This window comes from Eublepharis macularius, chromosome 1 (assembly GCF_028583425.1).
Source record: "Eublepharis macularius isolate TG4126 chromosome 1, MPM_Emac_v1.0, whole genome shotgun sequence".
NCBI lineage: Eukaryota > Metazoa > Chordata > Lepidosauria > Squamata > Eublepharidae > Eublepharis > Eublepharis macularius.
The window spans coordinates 38,733,813-38,752,575 of NC_072790.1; the positions used below are offsets into that span (position 1 = coordinate 38,733,813).

The window sequence follows — 18,763 nt, forward strand, 5'->3', positions numbered from 1 at the left end:
CACAACTTCTAGCTCTCTCAGCCCCACCCACCTCACAGGGAGATTATTGTTGTGGGGATAATAATGACATACTTTGTAAACCGCTCTGACTGGGCATTAAGATGTCCTGAAGGGCAGTATATAAATCAAATGTTGTTATTATTAATATTACAAAGGCTGGAACCTTTCATTTTCCACCCTGAATATTTCTTTTAATTGAGACTTTATTTTAAAACAATATGGGGTGGGTTAGCCCCCCCCCCAATCAGGTATTTTGTGGTACTGCCCTTTTTCAAAATACTAGAAGTGCCCCCAAGGTTCAGTACGGAGGGGCTGCCATTCAATCCTAATCTAGAAGAACTCCAGGAGCACCGAGCTGCATAGAGCATCCCATGCCAAGATAAAGAGACCTCTAATAGATCGGACTGGTGGTCTATATAGTTCAGAATTCTATTCCACACAGTGGTTAGCCAGTTCCCCTGGAAGGCCAACAAGTAGGGAATACAAGTCAAGTCCTTCCCCGGATGTTGTACTCAGAATTTTACAGAGTCTGAATATGAAGGTTCCCTTTAGCCAGCACTGATCAATCTCTCCTCCATGAATCTGCCCAATCCCCTTCTAAAGCCAAGCCCACAGCCTTCAATGAAGCCTTCAACCTTCACAGCATCCAATGGCAGTGAAATTCCACAATTTATTAATTGTTGCATGAAGTAGTACTTCCTTTTGTCTGTTCTGGATCTATTGCCCAACAACTTCACTGAGTGTCCCCGAGTTCTAGTACCATATGAGAGAGGGAGATAAAGGTCTCTTTGTAAGAACCTACCAGAGACCATTAGAGAACAAAAACATAAAAGACTAGACGACCGTGCCATTTATGAAGAAAAAAGAACATAAACATGAAGTAGTCATTTCAAAACACTGGCCCTACATAACCAGGTGAGCGCCAAATGCTGCTAAAACATTCTGAGGAATTTAATAGAAGGCAATGTACTGCTCTCAAAGGACCAGTCTTCGAGTTTTGTATATTGCTTTCAGCCACTTTAAATTCTATATAAATATACCTCGCCATTGTTTTTTTTTTTTTAAAAAAGAGACCCTTTTATGAAAAGGCAATATTGGAAAGATGATCTTAATACTCCACATTACCGCAGCAAAGTGCATATGGTATTTTTATAGACAAAAATCAAATGACTTCTATGTGGGAAAGAACAGCAAAAAAATGTGAATAATGTAAAATGCTTACATCATTTATGGACTGCTGCTTCCTAACATTAGGAAAGTATGCAGGTAAAATCTAAATAATGCAGGTAACATTAGAAAAGTATGCAGGTAAAATCTAAATAATATTATGCACGAATTTTGCTTGATGGAGTTGAAGTATTCGTTTTCTCCATTCTGGATTAAAAGACTAGTGCAGAGAGGTAGGTGATCTATTCCCGCAGGTTTTCAAAAGGGAAATGAATATAAGATTGTTTCTCATATCTTGGCTAAAATCTCCTGCTCAAGGCCAAATTGCAGTCTGACAAGTTCGGTATGAACTTGGTCAAAGAAATATTGTATTAAAAGCCATTCACATCAAAGAAATTTTAATGTGGTTAAAGAACATCTTCTGTTTTTTTAAACATTCCCACATAACAAATGGAATGAATCGCCAGGGGAAGTTATGTCAGTGTGGTGTCACACTATTTGCTTCTGGTTTACAATCTTTAGAGAAAAAACATAATTAACTACTGCCTGGACACAGTGGGGTTCTCCTGCATTCAATTTCACTCTTGTTAACACAGAGGAACAATGAAAATCTGTAATTAGCATGGAAACAGCAGGAACACAGTGGCTTTGGCTGGGATTTGGCCTGTAATATTTGCGTGTGTGCTTGTGTAAGGTTTGCTCCTGGACAAAATTCTCTCAGCAGCCAAGAGAGGGCACTCTTCAAATAAAAAAGGAGGTTTAAAACAGAATTCATGTTGCATGATTATCTCCTAGTGATCCCTTTCTTTCCGCAAAACAAAAAGGCTTTTTCTTAAGCCGTTTTTCCCAGGCATTTCTTGCAGATCCATTTGAATGCAGGGCCTGGAATTCAGATGAAGTTACTAGTCCTGATGAAATAAAGCCAGGCACTTCAAGATGGATTAGTTGCTGTTATGCTTAAATGAGGGATATGTGTAGCCCTTCTAATATGGAAGCCACTTTGGCCCTTACTGCAATTCAAGTACAGTCAAACATTACAAGTTCTGGTAACTGAAAAATGCATTAAATTTTATCTCAGTTCTGGAATGTTTCCTTACACCCCTCACAAAACCTTAAGTATGTATGCCATCCCTATGCACAAGATTCTCACTGCTGTTCCCCCTTCATCAATCAGCAGAGTTCGTACAAGATGAAATTTCGCTCATGAAAGGCATGGCAGGTTTTAGACAGTTCCCTATATATTATAGGTGAGGCCGATACAATTAGGTGTCTAAAATCCAAAAATGTATAGTCACATAAACATCGGAGGAATAGAGTCCACTTCACCAGCTGGCATGAAATTTATATAGTGGGGCCAAAATGCCTGAGAAATTGGTAGGTACTTCTCCTCTGTGCAGTGGACAGGAAAAGTTCGTGTCAAAAATTAAGTCTTGTGTGAACTAGCTCTAGAGCAGTTCTGGGAATAAACCAGCTCTTCCCTGTGATGGTACAACAGATGCCAGTTCTCAACAGGGGGGCCCTTTGTCGAAGCAGTGACATAGTCAACATTCCGTGAGATTAGTTAAGACCTGCGGCTACGCTTGTATTCAAGATGCATTTGCAGTAGTTTCAAGCACAGGACAAAAAAAATTAACAGTTTCTTTTGCCTGGCTTGCATTTAATGTGACATTTTTAAAACTCCAAGAGATTTCTGTTCAACCAATAGTAGTTTTTGCTTTTGAAATCAAGCAATTTTTGAGGTGGCCATTTCCTCCCTAGTTAAAATGTTAAAACCTCCTCTGAGTTTTGCAGAATGGCGCCATCTGAGTTCAAGAGGAACATCCTATGTTAACTGTGTAACAGCAGAGTGCTAACCATGCGTCTATTTTCAAAACATTTTGGATGTCCCTAAGCTATTTTAGTAAACATGGTTTTAATAGCATCAAGCCCTGATAGGCCACAAGGACTGGAAGCCATACATGGCTGCCAAAGCTTCCAGTCAGCCTTCCCAGTCCACCTCAGCATCTTGTGGAGCAATTCACCTGTGGCCTGGTAATTTTGGAGAAATGGGGCTTATCTGATTACAGGGTAATTTTATGAGTGCTGCCCACTTCTTCCTTATTTGATAAACACAAATGGGGTGCATTCGGTTTCAGTTTCAAAGTTATTCTAGCTCACAATAACGTATGAGGGAATAGGGGCCCAGTGTTATATCTGAGAAATCCTGATGTGCAGTGACTGAGAGGAAGCATTTAGAGTGAAGCCTAGACAGATAATTAACCCGAGGTTTCTATTAGTATACCCCAGAGAACATTACAACCTTAAAACATATACTCTCAAAATGAGTAAAGACGAATGCTGCATGCGTTTCCATTCCCACTGTGCTTCTCACTCTAATGTAATAATTTTCTCCGGCAGAGTAATATTGAGATGCTGGTAATGCAATGATAATTTCTTTTGTCTCACCTGCAGAACTGCCTGGAGTGGTTCATGTTGGGGCCTGCTTTAATATTGCCTTTTTCTGGGTCATAGATGGTGGTCGCTCGTGCGTAGGCTCCTCCGAGAATAAAGATGAAACCATTGAGAGTGACTGCAGGAGCATATTTGTTATCTGTCAATGGAAAGCAACACCAAGATCAGTTTCCAAACTTGGTGCTTGAATCTTTTTTCTGTTTTTATTTGTTTGTTTTGTGTTTATACATTCCCTGAATTTATAGATAAGTCATGTTTCTTGAAACCTCCAAGGCTAGAGAGAAGAAAATGAAGAATTCCCCTTTGCTCTTTTCTGTCGTTATTTTTGTTCTTTACTTCTAAACTTCTCAAAGGCATTTTTGAAAAAAGTTAATTGGTCTTCCCCTTTCCTAGCACACAGTGCTTGGATCCAATCCCTTTGCCTCTCCACACCTCCAGATGCAAATCAAATATATGAGAACAAAGTATGGCTCTCTGGAAGAGCTTCTTTGCAGCTGAAATGAATCTGTCAAATTATTTCAGATACTGAATGACAGCACATTTTAATACAACATAATTCTTTCCAAAGTAACAGATTTATGCAGAGTTTTTCTTTGATATACAGAGTTGTTAGGGATTCCACAAATGTCTTCAGTGGTATCCCTCCCCCATCTTCAAGTGGCAAGTTTTAAATCTTTCTCAGCCTACACATACACTTCATTTCTATCAAGAGCAAAGGAGTTTGATATGATGCATCTAGATAATTACAGACCATAAAAGAGGGGGGGGGTTTGAAATAATTTAATACTACTAGTCACACAAAACTATCATGTCAGGAAGAATTTCCACTCATCTGGTTCAGGTCTGAATGATAATTCATAGGTCACATCTGTTCAAAATGATTTGCCATCCCTTCTGGAGGCTCATCTACATATTTGCACACATTAAAAGTATATAGATTTTAAGAAAATTTCAAGAGCAATTGGCAGTACGTGTATATTTCTGAGAAAGTGTGATATTTTGGATTTTATAAATTCTTTAAAATTACTTTTTGTGTTCCTCCAGTTTAAGCCCATCACAACAAATGGTCTGGAGTAACTGTGCACAGATCACAATGTTTGCTTTTCCATAAAGCTATAGGAAAATGTGATATGACTGTTAATATATTTTTTAAAATAGGGTTTTAAGCATAATGCTCAAGCAACCACATGTGCAAACATGATAGTTTGCTCCATGCAAATAAATTCTAAACTAGTAAACTTATTTATAAACATTGTTAACACAGTGGCCCACACATTTGTTTGGATGGCTTTTTGCAGCAACTGAAATTTTCATATGGATGAGCTCTGGAAGTTAGGTCTGTAATAAATAATGGGCCTGCTGATGTAGTTAGAAGATTTACAGTACAATCCTATTAAGAGTTACTCCAGTCTAAGTCAATTGAAGTCAATGGGCTCAGACTGGAGTAACTCTCCATAGGACTGCACTGTTTGTAGTTTAATGCTAATAAACCCATCCCAGAATTTCCTGCAGGTATCTAAGTTAAGGCTGTTAACATTAGTGCCCCATTCAGAGCGGTAAACAAAGTCAGTGTTATTATTATGCTTTCTTAGTCTGCAGCTCTGCACTGACAACATGTGTGTGCATCAGAAAAGTAAACTTGAGCTCAAATTAAGTTATTTCTTCTGTTAATGTGATAGACCTTATACCCTGGAAACTGATTTTACCATTACTAACAACATGGCTTAGTAAGAGCAGGATGCTTTTTTGTGGAGTGGAATACATTTTTACATTCCAGGAACAGCATTGGATTTTGCAGCTTGTCTAGAGCAAACAAAAAGCTCTGTGCGATGTATCTGTAGCTCCGTTCAATATTGACTAAAAAAAATCCAAGGAAAGTTAAATTCTGTGTTCAGATTAGGTGACCTGGAATAACACTACTTCATCCACATATACTGCTACGTTTGAAAAAAAAATATTTAGAATATTTCAAAGGATATAAATGACAGGAAAGAAAAGGCACCCCAGTCTGTAAAGGCCAAAAGAACAAGGACAAAAGCCATACAGCAGGTGACTGTATGACAAAAAGATCTTATCTTGTTACCACCAGAACACCAGCCTAAGATCTCTTCCATGTAGCAGACTCCAGCTGCTCGTTTTCAAAATGAATTTTGCAACATTAAGACTTAAAACTCCTTAAATAAACCACAGATTTCATACCAGATTCCAGACTGTGTGTGGTACCCAGAGAATATGTGATGCACAGAGCCCCATAACAGGACACAATTTTGATACATCAGGGCTCCCATTTTGTCTGTATTATCTTCTAATGTATTTGTAACATAAATTGATTCCAAGGTTTTAATAAGAGAATATTTCCACTTGATGACTGACCACTCTAAATATTCCTCTTGTGAAGAGTGAAGAGTCTGATAAGGCTACAGGGTCCGAGAGAAAAAATACACTGACGTGAGCCTTACAGAAACATATACAAGGGGCTGTTTACTTTTCTCATCTCAGAATAGGTATGTCTGACAGCACGAGGTATATTGCTTGTATCAATTTTAGTAATAACTAGAGGTGGGCATGAACTGAAATATGAACCGAAGTTCATCACAAACTGGGCCAGTTCGTGGTTCGTGAACCAGCAGTTCGTGGGAGCACATTTCTCATGAACTCTGACGAATTTTAGCCCAGCTCATTTGGTTTGTATTTCAGTTTGTTACTGCAGACAGCCTGGCGCTGATCAGTTTTCTAGGCAACGGGGGTGGGGATGGGCTTTCTGCAGACCTTCTGCTGACCCAGAAGTGACGTTTTCATCAACTGAACGAACCAGTTTGTGAACCGGGGCAAATTCGTGAAAGTTCGTGATTCGTGAAACACTACGAACCATGAATTGCATTGTTCGGAATTTTCCTGGTTCATGTCCATCTCTAGTAATAACCGTTAGGCTTTTAAGTGACAGTAGTTATGGGGCTTTACTTTTTATTTTAGAATGTTGATTGTAAGTATAGTAGCATCCCTTTTAGCTCCTTGAAGTCAATGGGCTTAGAAGAGTGTTAACTCTGCTGCAGATGGAACTGTAAAAGTTTTTTAAATTGTGAGGGGGAACTCTGGAAGTGTTCAGAGTATGGGTTATATCCCAGTAATTATCTAATAGGACCTGGGAAAGACTGATTTAGGAATTTCAAGTATTCCATCTCATCCAGGTGACCTGGACATCTTCACCATGTGTGCGATAGAGTTAGAATGAGAACCTCTCCCAGCTCCCTGAAACTCAAAGCACCAAGCAAGTGTCAAGATCTTAAAGACAAATTCTTTGAGCAACAGCATTTCTTTGCTAGATAATCTACTTATACAACATGAAAACCATAAAAGCACAAACATGTACATGAGAAAATACCATTTTATCTGAGCAGTTCTTTAGAAGGATAGGAGTGGATTCACTCAAAAGCTAGAAAAAGCCAGCTGTCTGCATTTTCTCAACTACACCATTATATAGTTTGTCAGCTTTTCTGAGCACCCTTCCTCCTTTTATTGCCTGCAGAATCCCAAACTGCGTATGCCTGCTACTGACACAAAAAGCAGTCTCATATATGAACCCTCCATGTATGCTGATCACATTTTCGCAGGCCCTTTTGAGCTAACATGACTTTGTGGAAGACACATTAATCTAACAAAAGAGATCTTGAAACTTAACCTCAAAAGCCCACAGGGATATACTTCTGGGCTTCCTCAAGGCAGAAACAATAACTCCTCAGGAGGCTAATTCCCTGCCTTCATATTCCTTTGTTGCATCAAAGAAAGAACATCTCCCTTTGGTGTTTTAATAGGAGAACTTTGCTTTTATTTCTTACAAGCAGTTAGCATGGTGTCTCAGATTCCTTTGTACTGGGCTAGCTTTAAGCAGGTTTGGGTCCCCTATAACTGTTTCCAATATTCAGCCTGTCTGCTTTATTTTATAAAGAGGAAAAGGGAATGAGATTTTACTTGCTGGTTGCAGGAAGGAAGAATATTGTACCAAGTGACCTCAGGTCAGGACTTCTAAATTACAAAAACCTGAGGGGAGGAAGGGAAACTGACAGAAAGTCAGTCAGTAAACACATTTTCTTTGTTACAGGGCTGTACTCTGAAATCCTTCAGGCGCCACAGATGGAACTATCCTTATTATGATTTTAAATTTATTTTTTATCAGTTTATGGACATTTTAACATTAAATTGCTTTGCAAGTATTTTTCTCTCAGTCCCCACACTAAGAAATCGATCTCTGTTATACCCATTTCACAAACTGAAACAAAAAGTGGAGTCCTGATACCTGAAAACTAACAGATTTATTATAGCATGTTAGTCTTTAAGACATCACAAGACCCTTTGTTGTTTTTTCTGGCAATAGATGCTGGATTTCATATGGTTGCCAACCTCCAGGCAGTTCCTGGAGAGTTCCAGGGAATCATTACTGACTAGAGATGGGCATGAACTGGAAAAAAAATGAGCCGTGTGGTTCGTGGTTCATTGCATTTCACGAACCACGAACTTTTATGAAATGGCCCCAGTTCGTGAACTGGTTTGTTTGGCTTGTGAAAACATCCATCCAGGTCAGCAAATCATCACTTCTGGGCCAACAGAAGGCCACTTCTGGGTCAGCAGAAGGTCTGCAGGAAGTCCACCCCCTGTTGCCTAGGAAACTGATTGATCAGCATCAACCAGTCTGCAGTGACAAACCAAAAAATGAACCAAACAAACCAGCCTAAAGTTCATGGTGGTTCGTCAGAAATGGGCTCTGACAAACCGCTGGTTCACAAACCACGAACTGACCCGGTTTGTCACGAACTTTGGTTCGTATTTTGGTTTGTGCCCATCTCTAATCCAGACTACAGAGATCAGTTCCTCAGGAGAAAATGGCTGCATGTATGGCATTATACCTCGATGAAATCCCTCCCCTACCCAAACCCCGCCCTTTCCAGGATCCACTGCCAATCTCCAGAAATTTCCTAACCAGGAGTTGGCAACCCTATTTCACAAATAGGTGACATAAGTTTAGAAACAGAAAATGACATCTGTGACTAGACATAACACTTTATTCAGTCAATCTGTGATTTTGATCTAAAAGCTCAAACCCCAAACAGTAAAAATAAATAGGAGTCTGGTTGCATCCTAAAGATTAACACATTTTATTTTATATTTCTGCAACAGATGATCACAGCTACCCCCTCTGGAATTCAAACCAGTGAGGAATCTGATCTGAAGGAGAAAATCTGAGATGGGCTGCTGTTATGACTAACATCCAAATAATTATAAATGCTAAAGACATTCAAGAGGAGAGCCTTGTAATACGCACAACTATTCACCAATAAAAGAGTCTCTAAAAGGAGAACCAATTCACAGAAACAAAATCCTCTCTCAAAGCCAGTGGCTGAAAATCTGCCTGCGTATCTAAGGGACCAACCCAGCCATCAATATATAGAAATGGGGATAAGTGAACACCAGCTGTCTAGTATGTGACTGCAGATTCCTAGCAGAGTTGAGAGAGGGCTGAACAGCAAATAGGGCAAATTAGCAACCACTTCTAGGATTTCAGGCATCTGGCAAGAACTCTTGCTGCTCCTTGAAGCCAATACTCTATGGGATGGCCTCTGACAAAATAAATGTCCAGCATCAGGTGGAGAATTTCAGAAAAGGCAGTGCAGACAAGGGGGAAGAAACATTCAGGGGGTAATAAGAAAGACAAAGGAGAAACAATAGATTAAGAAATGGCAGGATCACTCCTATAAAAAAAAGAAGCCAGCTTTGATTGACTCATGTTCATTTTCACCTTCTTCTTAGAAAATGAAATGAAATCCTGCCCTTAAGTCATAGCTGATTTATGGAGACCCTTGGTGGGATTTTCATGGCAAGAGACTAATAGAGGTGGTTTGCCATTGCTTGCCTTTGCAACCCTGGTCTTCGTTGGAGGTCTTCCATCCATTCATCATAGGCCTCAAGAAAGCCTGAGACTTTCCAGTAATTTTTGTTTTCTTGCTGGCATCTTTGTTAATTCTGCCCTGCTTGTTATAAATGTATTCCCTGCTAAACCTTTTTTCACAAGCTTTTCTTTTCCTCACTTGTTTAGAGATTGCCTCTGTTTAATAAAGCAGTTTGCTTTACTTTATCTGGGTCCTCACAACTCAAGCTTTATTGGTTACTGGGCAAAGTCCTCACCAGCAGAGGGGCGCTGTTAGGAAAGGTAAAAGGAAAGGGGAGGGGTCTCTCACTCCTCCCTGAGTGAACTAGGGTTGCCAACTCTGGAAAGGTTGCCAGCTCCAGGTTGGGAAATTCCTGGAAATTTGGAGGATGGAACCTGGGAAGGATGGGTTTTGTGAATGAGGAAGACCTTAGTGGGGTTTAATGCCACAGAATTCACCTTCCAAAGTAGCCATTTCCTCCTGTGAAACTGATCTTTGTGGCCTGGAGATCAGTTATAATTCTGGGGGATCTCCAGGCCCCACCGGGAAGTTGGCAACACTATGTAGAACTCCCAGAACAGAGTGGTGGCAGCCAGTCAGGCCCTTGCCTGATCCAGGGCTGAAGAGAGAAGGAAGGAGAGGGGTGCATGAGAGTGGCTAAAGGACCCTGGGGGGAACACCCATGGTAGAAAAGCCCCCCATGACCACTCTTCCCTGTGACACTTCCTCACAGGCTTGTTGTTGTGACCATGAAATGGAGCAGGAGAGAATGACATTGCAAGCTGCTTTGGGTCTCAACTGGGGAGAAACATGGGGTAAAAATATAAATAAATATATAAGATGAGGCAACCAAAGGAGGAAAAGGCTTAGAAACTGAACTCTCACGAACCAATATGACCATGGGACAGATTTAAACCAGTGTTGTTTATCTTCCCTGTTCTATCCATTTTCTTTTTTAGTATCTTAGTTAATCTATTTATCTTATGTAAGATGCCTTGAGGACATTTTTAATGTAGAAGAGCTAGATATAAATATTAGAAATAAATATATTTCTCAATAACAGATCACTATCCAGTTTGCGGTACCTCAGATCATTTGCTGTTAGAAATTTCACCTCATAAAGAAGGTGCAAATTAACTTTCATGTCTGGAAACCTGCCCTTCTTCTGTTCTTCTGGATCTTGGAACCTGAACAGCTCCATTCCCACCTTTCCAGTATATACTCAGCTTCCAAAGCATTTAGAGAAATCAGGTAACAGCTACTGCTACTCAAGGTACACATTTGTTTAGAAAGAGGACCCCACTGTGTCTTATAATAAAGAATTATTGTAGGTACAATTCCATGGAGCTGGAAAGACTAAGTAGGATATAAACATGGTAATTATAATTCATGTGTAACCCCGGTGAGAATGAAAGCAGAAGACTTATTTGAAGAAATGACATCTAAGGTCTAAACTGACAACAAATTCTACTATAAAAGATATAAGAAAATCTCCCAAGACAGGGATAAGTCACTGCTGAACTAAAAGCTAATCAAAGAACAATTGTGAATAAGAGTTTGATCCTTTGACAATCAAAAATGAAGTAAAAGTTGGCCATCAATAGGGTAAAGGATAACACAGGAGCAAAGACTACATGGACCCAAGCTTGCTGTTTGAAAATCAGGTTAGTGCAGTGGCCAAGAACATTTTCTGTCAGTGTTCTATCTGAGTATTCCAGATCAAAAACAGTGAATACCAAATTAGATTTGGTATTCTGGATTTTTTACTGAATTAATTTGGTTTAATTCAGTAAAATCACACCCATTCCACCCAAACCAAACTGAAGCAAGGGACACTACTGCAACTTAGCTGAACATATCCAGTGTCATTCACAACAGCCATGGACTGTGTTCAGCCAGTGAGGGAACATCACAGAACAGAACCAAGCAGTACCCAGCCACATGCACAAGGCACTCTTTGCTTCAGTTTGCTTCTGTTCTGGTGTGATGTTCGTCTCCTTGCTTCACTTTGGTTCTGGGGGGATTCTATTCCCATGCTTTTATTTATTTACTAGCAACAAAACCCATTGTGGGAAAAAATACAATGGGTTCTAGAAAGGGGAGGGCAGGCAGGGGGGCATCCCCACCTTCTCCGTCACTGATCCCGGCCAGATGAAGGCAGGGTGGGTGGGCATGGCCACCTCCTCTGCACCTGATCCTGGCTGAGTGAAGGTGGGTGGGCATTGCCACCTGCTCTGTGCCTGATCCCAGCCGGGTGAATGGGGGGCAGACATTGCCTCCTGCTCCATTTCTGATCTCGGCTGGGTGAAATGGGGTGGGCATTGCCACCTGCTCTGCTCCTGATCCAGGCTGGGTGAAGAAGGGATAGGCATTGCCTCCTACTCTGTGCCTGATTCCAGCTGGGTGAAGTGGGGGGCATTGCCACCTGCTCTGTGCCTGATTCCAGCAGGCTGAATGGGAGGGCAGGCATTGCCTCCTGCTCTATGACTGATCCAGGCCAGATGAAGAGGTGGGTGGGCATTGCCTCATGCTCTGCTCCTGATCCCACCTGGGTGAAGGGGGAAGTGGGCACTGTCACCTGCTTTGCTCCTGATCTGAGATGGGTGAAGAGGGGATGGCCATTTCCACCTGCTCTGCTCCTGATCCCAGCTGGTTGAAGGTGCGCATCAGGCATTGCCACCTGTTCCGTTCCTGATTCCAGCTGGGTGAAGGTGGAGGACAGGCATTGCCACCTGCTCCTCTCCTAATCTCAGCTGGGTGAAGGCAGGGGGCGGGCACTACCACCTGCTTCACTCTAGATCCCAGTTGGGTGAAGGCGGGGAGCGGGCATTACCGCCTGCTCTGTGCCTGATTTCGGCCTGGGCTTCCCGCTATGGCACGTTCTCTGAAGGTTGGGCTGCCTCGTCTGGGTTTCCCTCAACAGCAGCGCCCTCTGGAGATGCATCAGGGTAGGAAGTGAGTTGTCTTGAATATGCTTAGCCTTTTATATAGTAGGATGTTTGGAGGTAGTATACCTTGGAATGCCAATTGCTGGAGGGGGCAGCAGGGGAGGTATGGATGCTATGCCTCAGCTTGTGGGCCTTCTAGGGAATCTGGTTAGACACTATAGGAAACAGTATTCTAGACTGCTGTGATTCCATAGTTTTCTTATGTCTAACTTGCAACTGTAACAGCAGATTGTGCAACATCTTACACTCACAGGATACCTTTCAGAAGACAGAAACTTGTACATGTGGAAAAAGTGGCATCAGGCATAACGTTGGCAGAGATAATCCTATGAGCAGGGTACAATATTCCTTTGGACTCCGTTTCAAAGATGGAATCATGTCAAAATTATTCTGACTTACTGTTTCTATATGGATACTCAATTCTAGAATTCCAAAAGAATTGCTAGAATTTCAAAAACAAAACATAGGTATTGCCGTACTCTTTTTAAAAAAGGCTTGAGGTTATAAAATAGAACCGAACATACATTGTTAAGATGGCTTTCAGTGTGTACATATGGACTGGACAGCTGTGATTGAACATCTATACTGAGCATGCATACAAAGTGCCGGTAGTACAATGGAAAACTAGGGAAATATGCTAGCAGAACTCTCACCGGAATCTCAGCTGCTATTTACCAAGCTTTCAGTATATTCTACCAAACATTGATATGTACTATGGGAGCAAAAAATGCCAAACATACCCCAGGACATAGATGCAAATGTCATTGGTTAGCAGCTTTTGTGCCCTTTTAAAGGTTGGAAGTAAGATTAGACAACCCATTATACTTAAGACACCTTTGAGAGGCAAGCTGGAACTATACACTGGAATGTCATCTGCCCGTTAATGATGTTCCTTATCTGTAATTATCGAAAGATTCACAGCAACACAGAGTTAATCAAGAAAGGTTTCTCCATAATTCCATGTCATTGAAATGGTTTAGTAAGGGTACATCTGACAAGACCTATTTTTCCTGGAGTGGAGCTTCAGGTGTTGAGAAATGAGATTCCAGGCTTTTGCTTTTAATCATGTGCTTCTAGTCTGCCTCTCTCTCTCTCTCTCTCTCTCTCTCTCTCTCTCTCTCTGCAAAGGTCCTTCTGCGCTTCTCACTAGAGGCTAGAAAACCTTTCCAGCATAAAACTGGGACAGGCAAATCTGTGAGTCACCTAAGCACATGTCACTAGACCTGTTAAATATTCAAGACATTAAAACACTAAAACCAAATAAGTGTGTGATTAGTTTTATAATGTTTACTGGTGTAAGGAAGGCAAGAAATCTCAGGAAAGAATGCTTACTGTATTCTCTTGCTTTTCTCCAAGGAAAATAAACTCAGAATTGTTATTCTCACTGCAGCATTTGCAGTTCTCCTCAGAATCTGAAGTATTTTGTCATGGAAGGAGATAAAAGCCATAGGACACTCACAAAGATGCTTCAAGGTGGGATAAGGGGCTGGCCATTACACAGACAATCAGTTCCACAAAATAGTAATAAAAATGCTGTTAGACTGCTAATGTCTGCAAGAGATGAGACTATATATTCCTTAAAAGATCAAGTTAACAGGTTAGGAGTGCTCCTGGATCCAGCCCTGATCAGGCAGCCTAGGAGTACCAGTGACTAGCAGTGGCGGAAAACAGACATACTACAAAATGGAATAGGGAGGGTCTCTGGTTAAGTGGTAGAGCAACTGTTTAGCATGCAGAAGGTCCCAGGTTCATCACCAGTTAAAAGAATCAGGTAGCAGGTGATACGAAGATTTCTACTGGAAATTCTGAAGTTACTTCCAATTTGTCAATTGCACTCCTGCCTGAGGAACTGGAATCTGGTTATCGTCATTTTGTACTTTGATCATTGGAAGGATAGTCTGCTACAATATGCTACCCATGAGGCTCCATGGAATGCAAACTGCAAGAATCAAGAACACAGACATTCTGTGCCTTACTGACCTGGTTGCCTGTAATGGTGACTACCTAAAGAGGCCTAGAGCTTGGACTGCTCTCTTTCTCTCTCTCTCTTATAAAAACATTGCAACCACTTTCCCCCCAGGCTCTTTTCCTACTTAATGGCTATTTGCCTTTTACTTGATTTTATTGCCTATGCGCATCTGGCTTTTGGCATTTGGCTTTAGCTTTCCTTAAATACTTTGGCAGAAGCCCAAGAGGAACACAGGTTTACATTGACAGATCGCTGCACGTCAGAGATCCTTGTTGATAGCGTGCTGACAGGCAAACTAAGCTCCTGATGCTGTGTTGCACAGGTTGCAGCGCAGTTCAAACCAGACTCTGGGCCCAAGCAAAATCCTCTGGGTGAGAGGCTTTTCCCTCACCAGTATCACAATTAAAACTAGGCCTAACACGTGACGTGTCTCGATCAGGGCTTTTTTTCAGCGGGAACGTGATGGAACGGAGTTCCGGAACCTCTTGAAAATGGTCACATGGCTGGTGGCCCCACCCCCTGATCTCCAGACAGAGGGGAGTTTAGATTGCCCTTCACGTCCCCTCTGTCTGGAGATCAGGGGGCGGGGCCATCAACCACGTGACCATTTCTCCAAGGGCAACCCACTGAGTTCCACTACCTCTTTTCCCAGAAAAAAAGCCCTGGTCTCAATTGATTACAGCTTCCTCTATGCTCTGGATTCCCTGGGTCAAAGAAGAAGCCAAGATCTCAGCCACCATTTTTATGTTGCCACTTCTTACACAACAAAGAAACCTGCCTCTAGATTTTTTTTGTCCTATGAGCCTCACTAAACTATTTCGAGAAACCCAAAAGCAAAACATAGAGACAACTCAGTTTTTCATAACTCATATTTCTGGCAAGGTGGAGTTCATTTTTGTTATAGTCCAACATGCCTCGAAGTCACAAGTCATCATGTCCTCAAAAGCTAACCCAAGCTTAAGCTAGGCAAGAACAATGGAAATTTGAAGACCTGTTGAAAGAATTAGATTTCTAGGACATCCTACTGTGAAGTCAACTGGAGGTGACTTCACACCAAATTGAAACAGAATGGATCTCAAGACTGAAGAAGTATAGGCTCAGGAAAAAGGCCATATTCTGGCCTGAGTTGAAAAACCTAAAGAAAAAAGAATGAAGCAGAGCTATGTAGTCAGTCCAACAGAATGCTTCCGTGTCTCCAAGATGGAGATCCAATAACGCAAAAAGCTTGCCAAAATAAGTGAATGCCCCATTTAGCAAACAGAATCAACACACACATGGTCTGTCTTGTAGCCCAAACAGCATTGGGAAGGAGGCCAAAAGATAGCAGTGCAGACGTCCTCCTTGCAAATGTGAAGTAATATTTCAAAACTGGTACAGAAAAAGACAAGAGGTGATGACAGTTTCAGCGTGAAACAAAATGAAACCGAAATGCTACTGGAATGCATTTCACTTCAGTGAATAACTCCATTTCTTTCATACCTTGCTATTCCATTTAACATGGCATCCATGAGATTTCTAATGAGGAAACCCTTCTGCCTTGACCTCACAGAGATATGAACCATTTCTGAAGATCGTCACTGAGCCAACACATTCCAATTCTTTAAACATTTGCAAATCCCGGACTTGGTGTCTATCTTGGTGCAAAACCACCCAAAGATTCTACTGTTAAGCTTCTCTTTCAGAGAACACTGCACAGACAGTAGCTAATTAGCTACATTCATTCTTATGAAGCATAAATATCCTTTCATTATCTGTAGTTCTGACATATTTATTTGTCACAGCATAAGGCTATTTCTTTGCAAATTTCTAGCGTACTTCCAGATAGCTGAGGACAATTTGCTTGGGTTGACAACTGTTAAAACACTATAACAAGTCTTGGGAATGAACTGTGCATTTCTGCAGTGCTTTTATTATTTGAAGAAGAAACAAAAACACTTGTTTTTTTGCATAATGCATTCAGTGTTGCAGTCTGCTCAGGGTACAGGAAAACCTCATAATGTCACTCTGGGGATTATCTGAACAGTGGCACTGTATGCATGTGACAGACAGAGAACCGGGAAATGGGTTTGTTTGCACTACTGTAATACATAAACATGATTGCCAATGCTTAATGTCCTCCTGCTGAGTGTTTCATGCTACATCGTATGCGTGTCATGTCACATTAGGCTGAACACCCAGAACCACTAAGGGAAAAGGAAAGGGTACTGTTATGCCCATGATAGATGCTATGAACAAACACAGATTTGCTTCTTTCCAAGTACCCCTCAAAGGACAATAATAATAATTTTTAAAAAATCGTTAGTCCACCCGGTAAAGGGCTTCATGTGTTTGCACTTTCCTACAGGCTGTTTTGTACAACTGGAGGAGAAAGTCAAGCTAATGTGGTTTCTTGTTTCAGTTTTCATGTGATAATATAATTTTGCCGAGGCCCGGAAGCAAATTACCCCATATGGTAAATCTGTAAGCATGAAAGGGTCTGGATCATGGGGTCTGTATAAATGAATGACCCCTTACTAGAGTACATTTCCTTATATAACGTGGTATGGCGAGACATGTAGGAGTTCCCATGCTTATTGGGACTAACGGTGAAGGAGAGAAATAACATCTAAACAGGCTAAGAGTTCATGATTTCTGCTGACGTAATCACGGCCTATTCATATCAATAATGGTTTACCACCACTGCCAATTTTAGTGGACGAATAGGAGGAGCAACAACCACATTGACATTTGCAGTGGGCTAAATCGTGTCCCGGTAACAAGCTTTAATCTGCATTGCTACCACAATATATAAACATTTAAAGTAATTAAAAACGTACATTGCAATCACATCCCTGCATCTTATTGAGCTGGCTCATTCATGACCAACTTAATAATTCCACAAAAAAATTCTTCCCTTCATTCTCATTTTTAACAATTTCATGAAAGCATCGTTTGTCCGAGATTGAACCGAGTGATGCTTGTTGCTCTTCCTGCCCTTTTAAAAAAATTTCATTATTTTGAAATGCCATGTGTTTACCTATCATGGGTGACTCTATAAAACTCCATGCGTTAGTCTGAGGGATGTACGACTGTAGGACTCCAGCAGCACGGCCAGCCTCATTTACGCCCCCAAACACATAGATCTTTCCGCCACAAACGGTGGCAGCAGCCGAATGCACGGCCTTCGGCAAAGGAGCAACTGTCTCCCATTGATTGGTGATTGTGTCGTATCTAAAACACAAAGACATATGAATAAACCCAGATGCCACCGTGACTGGCACACAGCAAGAGTTAAGTCAGAAAAAGATCTTTGCAAACACATCTTCTCACCCTGTAACAATGCAGCCATTAGATTGCGGACATCATTAAAGTCTTTTTCTGTACTTTAACCAAACACTTTAAAAAAGGCTCAGAGAGGGAAGGGAGGGGAAGAAACATCAAAATCTATTTTTTACATATGCCTTTCGAACCTAATTATATTGCAGTTTAAACGGATCCTGGATACCTTTTTTTTTTTTAAAAAAAGATCACTTCTGCTAATTCATTTCTGTTAATTAGAATAGAGTGAGATTATTCTTGCAAATCAGTGCTGTGGTTTGCAATGGCAACTGGAAGCTGTCTACTGTTACTGTGCTTGAAATTGTTTAGCTTGAAGATCATCTGATCTTCAGACATAATGCAACATGATCGCTCTCATTGCCCCGGTTAACTAGCCATTAAATGCCTGGTGCTGTGGATATGCAAAGTTGCCTCTGCTTAATTTTCACTGCATGAGCAAAGCTACCACACTTCAGTGCTGGAATGCTGCAAACACTAATGGAAAAGCTGCTGCAGGAATAAGATTCCACGGCTGCATCCGTGTAGTATAGCAGATAAGAATATGCATTAGAGCGCTAAATTGGTTCTAAGGTCACTGGTATCAGATTTAATTAAGCTGTTGACCATAAAGATGTACAGTTAATAAACCATGGCTGAAGATTCATTTTAGACAATGTCACCAGTTCAGACACCTATTTTTTTAAAGCTAACATGGCAGCAATCCAAATAACTCTGGCAAAAATGAACCTGGGAGACAGTAAAAAATGATATGGCTGTTAGGCTTCGTTATTTCCACAGAATGGCAGCATATAAAGTTGCAGCAGATTCATGAACATAATCGCTGGAGTGGTAGATTATAAGACTAAATTACTCTTCTCTCTCAGTTGTTGCATGCAATAGCAAACACACACACACACACACACACACCCTACCTAATGCCACTGGGAAACTACAGCTAACAAACAGGAAAATTGTTTTACATTTGTGATTCCTGAGTCAGGACCTCTTTT

At 41.1% G+C, this 18,763-nt stretch overlaps 1 protein-coding gene across 1 annotated transcript in view; it reads right to left on the reverse strand.

The window, feature by feature from the left end:
• The window catches only part of KLHL29 (kelch like family member 29), a 529,196-nt gene that overhangs the window by 24,195 nt on the left and 486,238 nt on the right, over nucleotides 1–18,763 (reverse strand). Inside the window, exons 12-13 of the mRNA XM_054992668.1 lie at nucleotides 17,473–17,666; nucleotides 3,613–3,757 (exon numbers count right to left, since the gene is read on the reverse strand). Coding sequence (XP_054848643.1) covers nucleotides 3,613–3,757; nucleotides 17,473–17,666 — 339 coding nt within the window. The remainder of the gene's footprint in view (nucleotides 1–3,612; nucleotides 3,758–17,472; nucleotides 17,667–18,763) is intronic.